The 17,889-nt window shown below is 33.9% G+C and overlaps 1 protein-coding gene across 8 annotated transcripts in view; it reads right to left on the bottom strand.

Moving 5' to 3' along the window:
• The window catches only part of Dmd (dystrophin), a 2,621,826-nt gene that overhangs the window by 2,037,940 nt on the left and 565,997 nt on the right, over positions 1–17,889 (bottom strand). The window contains exon 1 of one of the 8 annotated variants that reach the window (XM_021187611.1): positions 5,474–5,745. The exons of 6 other annotated variants lie outside the window; for them this stretch is intronic. In XM_021187611.1, the coding sequence (XP_021043270.1) occupies positions 5,474–5,504 (31 nt within the window). In that variant the 5' untranslated portion in view covers positions 5,505–5,745. Of the gene's footprint in view, positions 1–5,473; positions 5,746–17,889 lie in introns of those variants that run through there. One more of the 8 variants, XM_029534039.1, reaches the window with a different exon arrangement.

The raw sequence follows: 17,889 nt of genomic DNA, 5'->3' as shown, positions 1-17,889 counted from the left end.
CAAATAAAGATGAGTGCCAGGAATGAGCAAAAAGCCACTGATGTTCATACCCTTTTATAGTCCTGACTCTCTAGCAGTTGTAGCCAAAAATGGAGTAAGCAAATGGAGAGTGATTTAAAACACAAAACAAAAGGAAAGAAAACAAAAGCCAAGGACACAGTGAAAACATCTAAGAATAAGGCTTTTGTTCCCCCAGTAACCAGGAAGAACATAAAACACTGTTGTGCTAACTGTCCTTAATTAATAAAATGTTATGGTGAAGAAAAGTAAGTGCATCAAAGAATCAAGAAAAATTACCAAATAATTGCATATTCTTTGCTCACTATGCTTTCCCCATATGTATAGATGTAGGATTTCAAAAATAGAAGCTAAAAGCATGGCAATTCAAACATCTGTTTTTTTTTTTTTAACTTTTTAATTTGTTATCTCTTTTCAAAACCCATTCAACTTTCTACATTTCCCTTTTATTCCATGTATAAACACTGACTTTAATAGTGCATTTATTTTTTTCTATTCTTCAAAACAACCATATTTTTCTACTTATACAGATAAAATACATGCACTAAAATAAAGTGGCTAATAAAAACAGAGGCAAACCTCTTCATTTTTCTCTTCCATGAACATGGGACTACATATATGAGTAGTCTGTGATAAACTGCAGCCCTCATAACTGACATAAAAATCACTTTTATTATGTCTTAAGTTTACAGAAAATTAATTCTTTAAAAGTCATATGGAATGAAAATATTTAATTAGCCATTCTGAAAGATTCACTTATGAACAATGAAAACAAGAATGAGAACAATATTTTATTAGCATGTCAGAGAAATGACAGCTCCATTCCAATGAAACCCTAATCATCTATTCTCCCACTTTCCCTTAGTGAAGACCAGGGTTTGTGTATAATCAGCCAAAAACATCTAAATTTCGTTTTGACTGTTGTTAGCATGTGTTTTCTTGGGGCTTAATAGTATAAGCCAAGGATGGTAGGATACCAGAAACCAAACAACAACCAAATCCAATTATCTTTTTAAGCAGACAAAGGCTTGAGGAGCCCAGGCTAGCCTAGATCTTGAATCAAGGATGACTTTGTATTTCTGATCCTCTGGCTGCTATTACAGGCATACACTACCACACCCAGTGTATGCAGGATTGTACATCCATACCAGGGTTTTGCAAATATTCAGCAAGTACTCTATCAATTTGTATTCACTCTTCACTTACTAAAAGCCCAAGACATTTTCAATGAATAAAATAAAGCTAAACAAAAATTTGAGGATAAATTATCTTAAAATTGCAGACAAAATGAAAGACAAAGTATGAAAATGGACTACTGCCCTTTGGTTTCTTAATGGACCCGATGTGTAGGCGGCTGATAGGAAATTTTTATGCATAAGTCACCAAGCAGTTCTATCTCCTTACTTTTATTGACACATCAGCAATTATATTTCCACAGTTTCATATTTTCTTAAACACTGGATCCAAAACTAGTGTTGTCATTTTTGTTTGTTTCTTTTGCAATATTCAGAGCAATAATCATGAATGAGAATAGAGAAAGGCTATGTGCCCCAGGTATTAAAAGGTGTTTTAGAATCTCTGGAGAAACTATCTGGTTTCTGAAGGCATTTTTGATGTTATAGTATGTACTAATACGTGGAGAACTAAAGTTTTGATTTTTAAATTTGTAGAATAAGGGTGAACCTAATGTTTTTACTTCTTAATTTTGAAACTTTAGTTATATCTGGATGCTATCCAATAAGAGGAAACTTGATGTTATATCAATTTAGAGAGACTTCTGTGTGTGAAACAAGTAGTCAAAGCCCTTCAAATTTGGCAAAATAAACTACACTACAATATTGTTGTTTGGCCTTTCATATGTATAATAAAAGGAATTGTTGGAAGTCAAAAGGTGTTTGAGTACTGAACAGGATAAAACCTTAAGAAAGTTAAACATAAATATTGACGGGGAAGCAACATTACTGATATGACTCAAGGCCTTGTGCATGGTATACAAACACTAGAACACTGATCATATACCAGGCCCTAATGTGTGTGTTTCAGTAGAGAAACTGTGATGGCCACACTGTGTTTATTCCTTTCCTTGTTTGTTTGTTTGTTTGTGAAAATTCATATATGTCCTGGGGCATGATTCACAAAGGGTATATTTTTATGACCCTCTGCTAATAAATTCAGTTGCATTGAATACAAAAATGAAATTATTTCCCATATTCAGTCTCATGATTTTTCCAACAAAACTTTTTAAATATGGAACAGATTGCCTTGATAAAAGAACACAAATATCCTAGGACAAAGTTGGTATTTCTGAGATAGAAAGAAAACCATTGCCTCTCATGGAAACCAAACCAAATCCGTACTATATACAAGTAAACTAAGGTCATCATTAATCCTCATTGGCTTCCCCCAAATGGTATAAATTCTTATAGATCTCTAATGTACTTAAATAAAAAGAAATCTCTAAGAAGTAATTTATGATTTATAGAAATATCACTTCCATCAGTTTGTTTTAAATTTTAGCTAGGAAAAGATTCAATCCCAGCAAATCTAACTAGAAGTGATGCCCAATGAAATTATGGAAGTTTCATTTTTATGGACTCCATCTGAGGCTCTTATTCAATGTTAATAAAAAATGTTTATATATTAAGGTTTTAGAAAGAGCTCTCCCAGGTTTGTAATTTTAGGCCACATAAATCCAGAATATGCCCTTTTCACCATGATTCACATTATCTTTTGGCCAAGGATATCGATTAGTCTTATTTTTTAATATATATGTGATTAAAATAGAATTTAAATTTTGAAAGAAAATTATTTTTGAGAAATAGTAGATTACCCTTTAAACTTCACCTAGTTCCTCAGTCCCTCACCAAAATACCATTATACATTCTTTTCTGCCATTCAAGTATACCTGTATGTGTGATATAAAAACATATTTTCACACACAAATACTATTTTTCTTGAATTTATAACAAAAGAATCATTGATCAAAATCAGGTAAGTTGTATTTAATAAGTTAGAAAGTCTCATAGAAGTTGCAAAGAAAATGGGAGTTGCTTGTTAAATCATTTCCTTTTACTCTCAGATTCCCCAGAGTTAAAAAAATGAAAACTAGTGTTTTCTAAGAGAGTGAATATTTCCATGTCTCTTGTTCATCTATACAAATAGCTAAAAACTGGAGGCCTGTTTCATGAGCATTAATGATTTAAAATGGGAGAAGGGAACAAGTATGAAGACTGTGTATACTAATTTAAAAATCTAATTAAATAAAATATGTAAAAATAAATGATACTTTCACATCAAAAACTTACCTTCAGGAATAAAGGCAAAGCTATATTTCCATGTGTTTAAAAAAATAACTTAGATTTAGGTGTAATGTTCCATACACATTTTAAAATAAAAATAACATCTATATAACATAATATATTATCATTTCCATAATGATATTATATAAAGAGACAAGAAAAAACTTATTAAATTAGAAATTACATCATGCATTTAAAGAGGATTTTCTTTTTTCAGTTAACATGCCCTTAAGTGATCTTAAAATTGAAATTCTAAAATATAAATTTGTTAGACTTCAAGACAAATTGTGACATTTAATATTCTAAATTATATTTGTAATTATAAAAGTAAATCTTTGTTTTAATGCCACAACCTTTTCTTTTAGACAGTAATGTTTTGAGATTTAAAAACAAATATGTTCTTTAAAGTTTTTCAAACTTAAGCAAATTGGGAAACAAGATTCTAATATCAAAACACCCAACTAATATACTGTTAAAACAGCAAAGCTTTCATACACCATAACCCTTAAAATAACTTCTTTTTCCTTAAACCTACTGTTATTTTTCACAAGCATTATTTCATGATTTAGAAATGCTGTGTGAAAAAAACTTTCAAATCCGAAGTATTTAAAAACATAATTGAAAGTCTATACCACAGCTGAGCATAATAAGCTCACCTTTCTTTATTTTGTAACTGCATTTCTAATAAATGGTCTTTCAAAAGTGCTCTGGCCACTGTATTTTTTTTATTTTTGTTTTGAAGACTTAACTACCACCAATGAATTGTCTTAGTAATATTTATGTTGATACACAAGACATCGAAAGATAAAATTTAAATATGCATACCTGTGCGTAACAAAAAACATGTCTAAGTGCTATATGTATTTTGCACTGACATGAAACAGAACAGCTTTTTCTTTAGGAAATAATATTGATGCTAACAAATAATTGTCAGAAGGCAACAATAGAAATAGGTTGTATGCTATGAAATGGAGAGGCATCTATTATAAAATCAATAGATGCACAACTTCGATTTCTTCAGTCTTTTTCTGAATAGGTGCTTGAGGGATTTTTTCTAGAATTTGTTAATCATTAGCGATTTGTCAAGATTTCTATCTTCATTCTTAATTATAAGCATTGTCCTCATTGCTATTTTGAATGACTAGAGTCCACAAGTCAAAAATAGTAAGAAAATGATAACCTTCAACCATATATATATATATATATATATATATATATATATATATATCATGCACACTGGCTTCAAAATGTATTATTTTTATATATTATTTTTGTTTTTGTATTCGGATCAATTTTAAAATTCATTAGTCACAGCTGAGTCTTTAAAAATGAGTGGGAGGCATTTTTAAATAAAGGACTGGTCTAAAAGTTTTCCTGAACAGCTAGGTCACAGTAGACATGAATCACCAAATCACTACAAAATGGGATGACAAACCTTCTAAGTTTTTATTTTGTTTTCAGATCAAGACACTGCATGGTTATTTTCCAGCACAAATTGTATCATTATTTAAAGAATAATCATAATATGACAAAGAACAGAATATTTAAAATATAAAGTATTAAAAAACTTAGAAATTCAATCTTTATGAACACTGTAAAAAAAAAAAAACTAAACTTATTTTCTTTACTTTCCCCTACAGTGTGCCAGATAAAACCTTTCCAAACTTCAGGGCTCAGTTATTCCCATAGAGAATCAGTTCACTGAGAATACATGTCAGCTTAAAACTGTCTATAAAACTATTACAAGGAATAGCAATTAAAATAAAAAGAGATACATAATCTAATTCACAATCATCAAAATGGTCTGTTCCACACACTCAAGTCAAGCTATGAATATATTATCTAGTGGTTTCTTAAATAAGAATAATGTGTATTTCTATTGCAAAGGGCAAACAAATAATAGTAAAAAAAAAAAAAAAACCACAACTGTTCCTTATTATCTACTGAAAAGATTTCAGTGTGAAACACACTTGGATATATATGTATATCCATACATATACATATACATATATGGATAATAAAGTACACAAATGACAAAATTTATGATTTTTCATAAGCTACTGTAATAAGCTTAACTCAATATGCCTACTCAGTGAGCTTGTCACAAGCTGAAAGTCATGCTACAGTTAAGATATTTTTAGTTACTTTGTACTTACAACAGTCCTCTACTTCTTCCCACCAAAGCATTTGGAAGCAAAAGTATATATCAAGGCAGGGATAAAAATCTTGGTAAAAGTTTCTCCCAGTTTTATTGCTCCGGGAGGCTTAGGTACGATGAGAAGCCAATAAACTTCAGCAGCCTTGAAAAAAATAGCACTTCAAGTTTTCCTATTCCTTTTTTCTATAAAGGCTATTGCCTTCAAGAGCTGAGTCCTGTAGGGGGCAAGAGAGTGAGCCCAACACTGAGTGAGTCAACATAGTAACTGATGCCAGGATTCTGTAGAGGCCTCTGGATATTTCAAATTCCAGGACCTGCGCAAAAGCAAGTGACCCGCCTTTTCTCTCAAGTTGCTTTCCCATAATAGGACTGCCCATGGACACTACATATAAGGCTGTGCTTCCAGCATGGCAAGCCCTGTGAATTCAAATAATGTTCAACTGTGTTCTGAGTCACATCCAAACCAGAATAGTACAGGGAACTCAGTCTTGCTCTCAAAGTCCCCTAAACATAAAAACTCATTAGTACAATGCTGTCACAATACTTTCAGTAACTTTATGTTAGTTTCCAAAAGAAAATAAAACAGAAAATCTAGATCCAGAATTAACTATTAACTGTCCTTTGCTTTTGTTTTTGTTTTTGTTTTTGTTTTTTTCCCCTCTCTTCAACACTACCAAAATGGCATTCTATTCTACTAGACATCAAAGTACCGAGAATAATCCATTCATTTGTAAACTGTCTGATGTCTACCAAAATTAATTTTTACCTTTGGGAACCAATCAAAATTATGTATGATAATGCCAATACTCTGATTAAGAGAAGCAGCAGTGGAATGGCACAGCTGAGTTCTGAAGGAAGAATGTGAGTAGGACTTTGGAGCCAAGGTTTCTGCTAAAATAGAGTCCGCTTCTGAGTAGAACAGAGAATTCTTCCCAAAATGTCAAGTTTCTGTTGTGTGTTATATTAAGACTACTTTACAAGAAATGCATTCTCCCTCAAATTCTGCTGTAATAATTATCCAAAAAATTCTATGAATATGATAGTGACTAGTTAATGGTTCCCTCAAAAAACCTGTAATATTAATGGACAGAAGTGTGATACGTCATCCAGGATATTTGTAAATAATTCCTATATTCATCTTCATAATTTATGTATCAAGTAAGATTGATATATTTTAAATACTTTGGTAACACTGTGAGAAAGATAATTGTTTTACCATTATCATTTTCCTTGAGTTGTTTTAGTGCCTTATAATACATACAATTTTGCAAGTTAAGTAAGTTTATGAGAGCATGAGAATAGAGTGCAATGTGTTTAATAGGCATATGTGACATCCCTTCCTTACCCCACATTATCTCATGTTTTCACCTGTCTTCCTTCCCTTAAAATCTTTCCCTCTCTATTCATAGTTCCCTTTCTACTTTTATGACACCCACCCCACCCCAACACACACATACACATACACATACACATGTGCGTGTGTGTGTGCGCACACACATGCACACACACACACACACATTTAGATTTCTTATAGGCAAGAAAGCATACTTTTGAGTCTGGCTCATTTTCCTTAACAATATGCTTTCCGTTTCTGTTCAATTTTCTCTAAATGTCATAATTTTACTTTTCTTTATATTAAAATGTCACTGTGTACATATACTGCAATCACTTTATTGATCATGATACAGCACTTCCATTACTATTAAGTGTTGCCTCATACTATTATTTTATAGTCATATGACTTACTCTCCCCAGTCACGTTTCAGGCTCATCACCAACAAATTTGTCCTCCATCTTTCTAACTTTGCCATTTTACAGATGTTTTAGCAATGTAATCATTCAATTTGTGAGCTTTTCTCTTAGAATTATGTCATCAATTGCCATTCAAATTCTTATCAATAGCTTCTTACAATTATTCTGTGTATTGTGTCTATCTATGGCTGTGTTGTCATCTGTTTATTCATCAACTGTAAGACATTTTGGTTATTCCAAGTTTTGATCAGTAAAAATAAAGCTACAAAAAATCATATTTTTTTTCTGAGCAGAATTAGTAGCCAAAATTATAATTTCTGGGCCTGAATTTTTATAGTTTAGTATTTTTTGGAACACGAACTAGTAATAATTGTCTGTTCCTTGTATCTTAAAAGCTTTGTTTACTTTTAAGAATATTTTTAAAAATATATTTATATTTAGATCTATGATTCACGTTGAATTGAGTTTTGTATAAATGGGAGATTTAGACTGATAGCATGTATTTTTCCTTATAAGAGTCTTATCCTTTTGTTCTTACCTTCTTGCTCCTGCTCAGTTTTCTTGCCCCTTCCTACCCCCTCTCTCTCCACTTGCTCATCACAGGCCTCTACTCCTCTCTCTCTCTCTCTCTCTCTCTCTCTCTCTCTCTCTCTCTCTCTCTGTCTCTACTACCCTCTTAACTCAACTCCTCTCCCCATGCCCTGAATAAACTTTATTATTCTATAATATACCAAAAAAAAAAAGGAAAAAAGAGAATCTTATTGGCTACAACAATACGTTGAAAAGGCTGTCACAATCCCATTGACTTCTTTTTGCAAACTAGTCAAAAACAGTTGTAAACATTCCTTTAGGTCTGCTTCTAGGAACACAGTTAAAGCTTCCATTTGTAGCATTATGTTGGTGCATAAAATGTTTCAGACTTAGTAGAATTTCAGATTTTAGATTTTTGGATGAGGTTTCTCAGTCTATCTGTTACACATGTGACTACATAAAGGAATAATTAAGAACAGATGTTCTAAATTCAGCATTTTGAAAAAAACAGGCATTTTCAGACATCATATAATAAAGCATAGATCAAATTTGTGTATTATTAAAATAATCTTAAGATTATAATTGAACCACAGAGATTAAATTGGGTCATGAGAGATTTTAAAAAATCTCTCTAGGAAGGAGAAATAGAAGACATATTATGCATGGATGGGTTGGGGAACTGAAACTGGCGGATTAAGGGAGGAGCTGGAGGAGTAGAAGGGAGAGAGATGGGGAAGATGAGGGAGAAAGTACAGGGAAAGATGGTTGAAATTAAGAGCCATATGTGTTACCATAGTATGGGAATATAATACAGCAGAAACTTCTTAAAATATATCAATAAATGAAGACAATCTAAATAAAATCACCAAATAATGGGCAGAGTAGAGTCTCAACCAAGTATCTTTTGTCACCAAATAGTTTTCAGTGCCAATAATGGGTTACAAATAATTCAAATTTGGGGCCAAGGGGTCCCTTGGGAACCCCCAAACAATGCAAGCTATTGTCAAAGTTACAGGTTGCTCTCCACAAACTGACAACAAGGTCCCATTGCTGAAGGCAACATCTTTATTACCTGTTGAACATGGAGAAGTTACATTCATGCCTCCATAGAGTCTTTACCCCTATATGCTAGCATCTTTGGTACAGAAAGCTACTCTGGATGCCCCCAAGAAGAAACATAACACAAACCTTTTGATTTCTAAAGGTGTTCAGCCTGCAAGGTATGCTAGCATAATAGTGACCCAATGCTTTTGGGGTGGGGGGGGTAAGACCCATTCCCCTAGATGAAACCCATACCCAACCCTACTCATGGAGCCCCAAACCTGAAAGTAGGTAGTCCAGGAACCTAGGGTAAAATGGAATACAACTATTCGAAGGAATACAGCAATGAATTGGTCCCTAACGCCATTCTGCTCTACCCATAGATTAATGTCTTGCTCAGCCATCATCAGAGAAGCTTCATTCTGCAAGATTTGGGAACAGACACAGAAACCCAGAACCAGACAATGTGCAGAGAACAAGAGACATTGAAACACTCAGTCCTAAGTGGGAGGTCTCCATCAAACCCTACCTCTTAGGGCTCAGGGAACCCCGTGGAAGAGGAGCAAAAGCATGTAAGAGCCAGAGGAGATGGGGAACACCAAGGAAACAAGGCCTTCTAAATACACAGATCTTATACACATATGAACTCACAGAGACTGAGGCAGCATGCACAGGACCTGCAAAGGTCTGTACCATTTAGAATCTTAGAGCTGAAGGAAGAAGACACATGGCTATTACTAATCCAGAAGTGATCTCCAATTGACAACAACTTGCAAATGAAAATTTAGTTTCCTCCAATGGATTCTCACTGGGGAAACAAACTACTCATTGAGGGTAGGCTGCATGTCCAGGAGAAGATGAAAGAGAAAGTGAATTCAACCGCATCTTAGGAGGTTCCTTATTTCATAATGTTGTTTATGACGTTTAATTTTCTATTGAGTTGACACTATAGGTCATTTGCATATACATTATGGCTCTAAGATTTCAGGTTTTGTGTTTTTATGGGATTCCTGAGTGTGAATGAGTTGGTCTCGGCATCTATATATTTCTTGTACCTTTTCTTGGAATCTTTTCTTTCCGTTTGTTCTATCCTTTTCTCATTGGCTTGTTTTTGTTTTAGCTTAGTATATTTTATTTTATTCTATTAATGCCACTTAAATGTCTGATTGTTTTCTCCAGAGAGGCAGAAATGGGGTAGATCCAATAGGAGGGAAGATGGGGAAGAAGTAGGAGGAATAAAGGGAAGGGAAACCATAAACAGACTATATTGTATAAGAATATTTTGAATAAAAGAAAAATATTATAATTGTTTTTATAAGAATACAGCATACAGATCCCCTCTTAATAAAAGAAAACATACTTTTACACATTGCATAGACTTATCTATATATTTTAAACGAATGTTTTAGAATATACTTTTATGCCACATACTGTAAAATGAAGATTCGTCTTTGCCTATTACTTTGTATTAAGCAGTATTTTTGTATCATAAAATGGTGTATTAACTGGAAAACCTGAGTGTGGTGAGTATAAATGAAACAAGGACTTAATTCTGTTCATTGAAAATCCTAAATGTCATGTGCTGACTTTCAAGAAACACATTTTTGAACTTTGAATTACTGAGCATGAATTCAAGCATTCTGATCCAAGCAATATAGCTTCATTCAATAAATAATACTAGAGAAAAGCAGCTGAAATAGTCAGAATTGTTAAATAAAATTTACAAATTAGTGATCTGGAACAAATAATTCCATGCCAGTTTTCCTTTTTTTAAAAGTTATCTCTATTGGTTGAAATGTTACATATGTTATGAAAGTATGTATTTTTAGGTGTTTTAAAATAGTCTCCTTTTGGGGTCTGAATTTGAAAGAGAGAAAATAGGAGTATATAGGAGGTTGGAGGGATGAAATGGAAGGAAGAAATTGTGTAATTATATTATAATCTCAATATTAAAAGGAAAGTCAATTTTTAAATATACTCAATGGGGAATGTGTTGAGTAAATATTTTATAGGTACTAAAAAGTCTGAAAAAGCCACAAAAATAAAACACATATAATTTGTTACTTACCTTTTGCCTTAGTCAGGGTTTCTATTCCTGTACAACATCATGACCAAGAAGCAAGTTGGGGAGGAAAGGGTTTATTTGGCTTACATTTCCAAACTGCTGTTGATCACCAAAGGATGCAGGACTGGAACTCAAGCAGGTCAGAAAGCAGGAGCTAATGCAGAGGCCATGGAGGGATGTTCTTTACTGGCTTGCTTCCCCTGGCTTGCTCAGCTTGCTTTCTTATAGAATCCAAAACTACCAGCCCAGGGATGGTCCCACCCACAAGGGGCCTTTCCCCCTTGATCACTAATTGAGAAAATACCTTACAGCTGGATCTCATATAGGCATTTCCTCAACTAAAGCTCCTGTTCTGTGATAACTTCAGCTGTGTCAAGTTGACACAAAATTAGCCAGTACACCTTTATAAACAATAATTACTACTGTTGTTTTAAAAACAACTGTATTAAAACTGTAGATCAATTTGGGTGATAACTAGCCTGTTAACTGTCTTATATCCTCTAATCCCTTAAATACCATACTTAGCTCTGTTGAAATATCTTTATTTCATTCAAGTTTTTACTTTATAGCATACAGATCATGTACATATTCATTAGATTTATAAATGATTCACTTTTAGGAAAACTATAAAGCAGCACAATTTGGGTGGTCAAGTTCCAGACCTTCTGTACTACATTGTAGGCAAATGTTTTACTATACAGCTATATTTTGTAATTTTTCTTTATTAAATTAACTTTATTTTTTAATTTTTATTGTGTTAAGAAATGGCGCACGCCTTTAACCCCAGCACTTGGGAGGCAGAGGTAGGCGGATTTCTGAGTTCGAGGCCAGCCTGGTCTACAAAGTGATTTCCAGGACAGCCAGAGCTACACAGAGAAACCCTGTCTCGAAAAAAAAAAAAGAAAGAAAGAAAGAAAGAAAAAAAGAAAGAAAGAAAGAAAGAAAGAAAATATGACCTTAAACTCATTCTCTTTTTTTATTGGATATTTTCTTTATTTATATTTCAAATGTTATCTCCTTTCCAGGCCCTGCACCCTGGAAAGAACCTACCCCATTCCCCCTCCCCCTGCTTCTATAAACTCACTCTCTTAATAAAGGTTTAAAGATACCATAGTATCTTTACCTATAGACAATGTGGGACCACAGACTTCCAGAACATATTCCCATTGTGTTACTAATAAAATACTCACTGATTAACAATTAACACTTTGTTTCAGATCTTGTAACCAGAGATCTTGATGAACATTTTTTTTAAGTAGCTTTTTAGGATATGTGCAATGTCTACAAAGTCTATTAAAACATCTTTAAATAAAAATACTTCATTTCCTGTTTTTTTTGTATATTTACTTTCCATGTATTTCTATACTGGCTTTAAATTGCTATTTTCTCTTACATGAGTTTATCCTCTATTTTATATGTATGAGTGTTTTACCTGCGTGAATGTATGTGTACCACATATGAACCTTGAACTTGTTGAGGTCCAAAGAGGGTAATAGATCCCAGGGGTTGTGGATTGTTATGCACCACCACATGGCTGCTAGGAACTGAAGCAAGGTCCTCTGTAAGTACTCTTAGCTGCTGAGCCATCTCTATTGCTCCCACTGTCTAGAATGTCTTATACTATTAAAAATAGTAGACAAGAAAAAAGGTTTTTCCCCTTAACCATAATATGAGGGAAAAACAGCTTAAAAGTATTTCATGATTATTATGATGAAACTATAGAATATGTTTTGAAGATATATTTTATCAAGTTGAAGAAATTGTCTACAAGTCTTACTCTCCTGGAATGTTGTTTTTTTTTTTTAATCTTCTTTGTAGTGAATGGGTGTTGAGTTTTTTAAGTTTTATTTTCTATTGAAGTTAACCAGGGATTATTCATCTTTAGCCTCAATATAATATGTTATATTTGTAAAGGACTTTTCTATATACATTAGAAATATGGCTCATGTTTAATATGGGTATCAGTATGGCTAGTCTTATAAAGTATATTTGGAAATTCTACCTTCTTGTCTATGTTCTAAAAGTTGACATTTCTTCTCTTGTATCACATAAGATATGTAATAGCACTTCCTTCCAGCTTCCAGAGATTCTTATAAGAAATTATTTCTTACTTAATTCTTTGCCTATACACAAATTGTGCTTTCTCTTTTTTATTTTAAAGACTTGTCACGTTATTCTTTTAGAGGTTTGACTATGAATAATATCAGCCTTTGTTCACACAGTTCCAGAGCCTGCTCTTCTTCAACACTCTCCTTTTCTGTATTTATTGACCATCAAAGTTTCTGATGCCATGCACCATAAATCTTTGAGGATTGGTTCAGTTATCAATTTACTTTCTTTCTTGTTCAACCTTGCTACTTTCTATTATTCCATTATATGCATAAATTTTGTCCTCTGTCTTTTGATAATGAGCAAATCCATCTAGTTTTATTATGTTTCATTCATTTAATTCTAAAATTTCATATTCTACCTTTTTCTCTCTGAGATTTCTGCTTAACTTTTAAAGAAGGTCTTAATTCCTTTTACAACCATTCACTTCAAAGTATTATTTAGAAAGTATTTTAGGATATCTTACGATATCACTCTGTCTGACACATACTTGATAGAGAAACCAAGTGTAAAGATAATAAAATATACACTCTTCCTGTTAAGTATCATTGTGTAAATTAAAGAAAAATAACCTTAAAACAATGCACTCAAATGCACGCAATATAAATGATGTGCACATTCATTCATCTACTAATGCAAACTACAAATTAGATAAAAGGAAATGGGCTATGCCTTAAATCAATACTCTAATAATTTAAGCTTTAGCCTCAGGAAGGAACTTAAAGTGATCATTGAAAACAACAAAATAATACAGAGAATGAATGAACCAGAAGCTAGTTAATCATAAGAATCAATAAAACTGATAAAACATCAGTAATGGTAACAAAGAAAAAATAAGAAAACACAAAGGCTAATATTTGAATAGGTAATATCATTAAGATTATAAAGGAATACCATGGAGTTTTTTCACAAAATACTTGACATTATAGATAAAAGGGAGCAATTCATCAAAAAGTATAAACTGTCACAAATCATTCGTGTAGTAATAATAGTTATCTAAATATTAAAGAATTAGAACATAAAATTTTAAAACTTTTCCAAAACAAATCTCAATGCCCATGCTTCTTTTTAAAATTATTTTATTTATTTACATTTCAAATATTGTCTCCCTTCCTGGTTCCCCCTTCAGGAACCTCCTACCCCATTCCCCCTCTAAGAGAGTGCTCCACCCACCCACTCCCACCTCACCCTTCTAGCATCCCCCATCTCTGCAGCATCAAGACTCCACACATCCCATCCCCTCCAACTAAGGCCATATAAGGTAGTCCTCTACTACATATGTAGCCAGGACCACGGACCAAACCATGAATGCTTTGGCTGGTGACTTAGGTCCTGGGAACTCGGAGTTTATGGTTAGTTGATACTATTCTGCTTCTTATGGGATTGCAATTCCATTCAGCTCTTTCAGTCCTTCCCCTAACTTTTACATTGGGATCCCTGGGCTCAGTCCAATGGTTGGCTGTAAGTATCTGCACTCAAAAGACAGTCATGCAAGTCTCCTGTCTGCAAGCATATCTTGGCGTCAGGAATAGTGTTGGGATTTGGTGTCTGTGCATGGAATGGATTCCAAGATGAGGTGGTATCTGGGTGGCCTTTTCTTCAGTCTCTCTTCAAATTTTTGTCCCTGCATTTCCGTATATGTACTTTTGGGTCTGGGTTACTTCACTCAGGATGTTATTTTCTACCTCACTCCATTTCCCTGCAAAATTTGTAATATTCTCTTTTTTAAAGCTGAGTGGTATTCCATTGTGTAAATGTACCACAATTTCTGTATCCATTCTTCTGTTCAGGGACATCTGGGTTGTTTCTAGTTTCTGACTATTATAAATAAGGCTGCTATGAACATAGTGGGGCACATATCCTTGTGATATGGTAGAGCATCTTTTGGTATAACTGGGAGTGGTATAACTGGGTCTTAAGATAGGACTATTTCCAATTATCTGAGGAACCACCAGATCGATTTCCAAATTGACAGTTATACTAGTTTACAACCCTACCAGTAATGGATGAGTGTTCCTCTTTTTTTCCTAGCCTAGCCAGCATCTGTTTTTGCCTGAGTTTTTGATCTTAGTCACTCTGGTTGGTGTGAGGTGGAATCTCAGGGTTGTTTTGATTCACATCTCCCTGATGACTAAGGATACTGAACATTTCTTTAGGTGCTTTTTATTCATTCAAAATTCCTCAGTTGAAAAATCTCTGTTTAGCTTTCTACCCCCTTTTTAAATTGGGTTATTTGGTTTTCTGGATTTTAACTTATTGATTTCTTTGTATATTTTGGATATTTGACCATTATCGGATGTAGGTTTAGTAAAAATTTATTCCCAATCTGCAGGTTGCCATTTTGTTCTATTGACAGTGTCCTTTGCCTTGTAGAAACTCATGACAGCCCGTTTGTCAATTGTTGATCTTAGAGCCTGAGCCATTGGAGTTCTGTTTAGGAAATTTTTTCCCTGTGCCAATGTGTTTGAGGTTATTTCCCACTTTCTCTTCTAATAGATTCAGTGTATCTGGTCTTATACAGAGTTCCTTGATCCACCTGGACTTGAGCTTTGTACAAGAAGGTAAAGAATAGGTCAATTCCCATTCTTCTACATACAGACCTTCAGTTAGACCAGCACCATTTGTGGAAGATGCTCTATTTTCTCCTTCCTTCCTTCCTTCCTTCCTTCCTTCCTTCCTTCCTTCCTTCCTTCCTTCCTTCCTTCCTTCCTTCCTTCCTTCCTTCCTTCCTTCCTTCCTCCCCTCCCCTCCCCTGCCTCCCTCCCTCTCTCCTCTCTCCCTCCTTTCTTTCTTTCTTTCTTTCTTTCTTTCTTTCTTTCTTTCTTTCTTTCTTTCTTTCTTTCTGTATGGTTTTGGCTTCTTTGTCAAACATCAAGTGACCATAGGTACATGGGTTTATTTCGGGTTTTCATTTCTATTCTGTTGATTCTGTCTGTCTCTGTACCAACAATACCATGCGGGTTTTATCACTATTTCTCTATAGTACAGCTTGAGGTCAGGCATTGTGATTCCTCCAAAACTTCTGTTATTGTTGAGAACTGTTTTCGGTATTGTGAGGTTTTGTTTTTCTGTGTGAAGTTGAGAATTACTTTCTATTTCTGTGAAGAATGGAGTCAAAATTTTGATGGGGATTTCATTCAATTTGTAGATGGTTTTTCATAAGATGTCCATTTTTACTATGAACATACAGATCCATGAACATGGGAGAACTTTCCATCTTCTGAGGTCTTCTTCAATTTCTTTCTTCAGGGACTTGAAGGTTTTTGCCATACAAATCTTTCACTTGCCAGGCTAGTGTTACATCAAGATATTTTATATTATTCGTAACTATTGTCAAGGGTGTTGTTTCTCTATTTTCTTTCACATGTCATTTATCCTTTGAATAGAGGAAGGCTATAGAGTTAATTTTATATCCAGCCTTGTTTATAAGCTGTAGGAGCTCTCTGGTTGAATTTTTGGGGTCTCTTATGTATACTCTCATATCATCAATAAATAGTGATAGCTTGACTTCATCCTTTCTGATTTGTTTCCCTTTGATCTCCTTTTGGTGTCTAATTGTTCTAGCTAGAACTTTGAGTACTATGTTAATAAATAGGGAGAGAGTGGACAGCCTTGTCTTGTCCCTGATTTTAGTGGGATTGCTGAAAGTTTCTCTCCATTCAGTATTATGTTAGATGTTAAGTTTCCTGTATATTGCTTTTGTTATGCCCATGTTTCCTCAGAATGCTAAATATCAAACTTTTAAAAACTAAATCATACCAATTCTAAACAAACCTTTTCAAAATAGAAGGGAACCAACAATTCTAGAAATTTTTTATTAATTTCAAAATAGTATACACACAATGGGATTTTATTCAGCCTCAAAAAATAAAAATATGGCATTTGTAAATTACATATAAAACCAGGAAAAATTATACTGAGGAAAATAAGGCACATAAAGATAAATACCAAATATTCACTTCCATATGTGGATCCTTACATTGAGTCTTTAGTTTTATGTGTTTAACTTCGAGTGCCTGTGGAAGCCAGGGAAGTAGAACAAGGCCACAGAGGCGGGAAATGTCTTATAACACAAAAGGATAGGAGAATATATGTGATATGAAAATAGAAAGGAATAATAGTAGGAGTGGAAAGAACATAGAAGGATGGGGAGGTAGTAGAAGGGCAGGGAAGGAGGGTTAACTAAAAGGAAGTTCATATGCAAAACGCATATGGAATCCCACTGTAATATACACAAATTTAAAACTACAACTAAAAGCACAACAAACAAAACCAGAGTTAGAAGGGAGCTATCCTGTAAGGCTGTGATGCTATTTTTAAAACCCAGGAGTTATTATACAAAAAACCCAGTGACAGGTACAGAATGCTTTCTTAGGGGAGTTTGGTCAAAACAATTCAAGCTCTTGACATTCTTCTTGGTTGCCCATCACAACTAGCTAAGATGCTATTTCTGAAGACACCATACACCTTTGTTTTGACTGAGCTGGATGCTTCATCTTTGCTGGTTGTCTTTCAGAGTGACAAAAGTTATGATGTAGGCTGCTAGGAAAGTAGAGGTATCAAAGGACACACATAACTGGATTCTGAACTCTGCATGCTCTAGTGTCAGCCTGCCAGACAATATTTGTTCACTAGTTCAATAATGGCATGACTCTTTTGGACATAACCAGCTGGTGTTAATTATACGTGAAGCCTGCTCCACATGAAGAAATTTATTCCTGATACAGAAAACTTAGCCAAAATCCTATAGCTGTGAGGAGATCTCAGACTCTAGGGAAAAAGCATGCTATTGTTCAGTAGTTAAATTGACATGGACCCATACTGCCTTCTAAATATTTGTGTTTCTATGCATAAACAAATGTTATTCTTAGCCTTAAGCAGAAAAGCTTCTCTTTGCAATGAATTGTGATGAGTGA

Source organism: Mus pahari, chromosome X (assembly GCF_900095145.1).
Source record: "Mus pahari chromosome X, PAHARI_EIJ_v1.1, whole genome shotgun sequence".
In the NCBI taxonomy this organism is placed as follows: domain Eukaryota; kingdom Metazoa; phylum Chordata; class Mammalia; order Rodentia; family Muridae; genus Mus; species Mus pahari.
The sequence above is the reverse complement of the archived record's forward strand: the minus strand, read 5'-3'. Positions and strand labels throughout refer to the sequence as shown.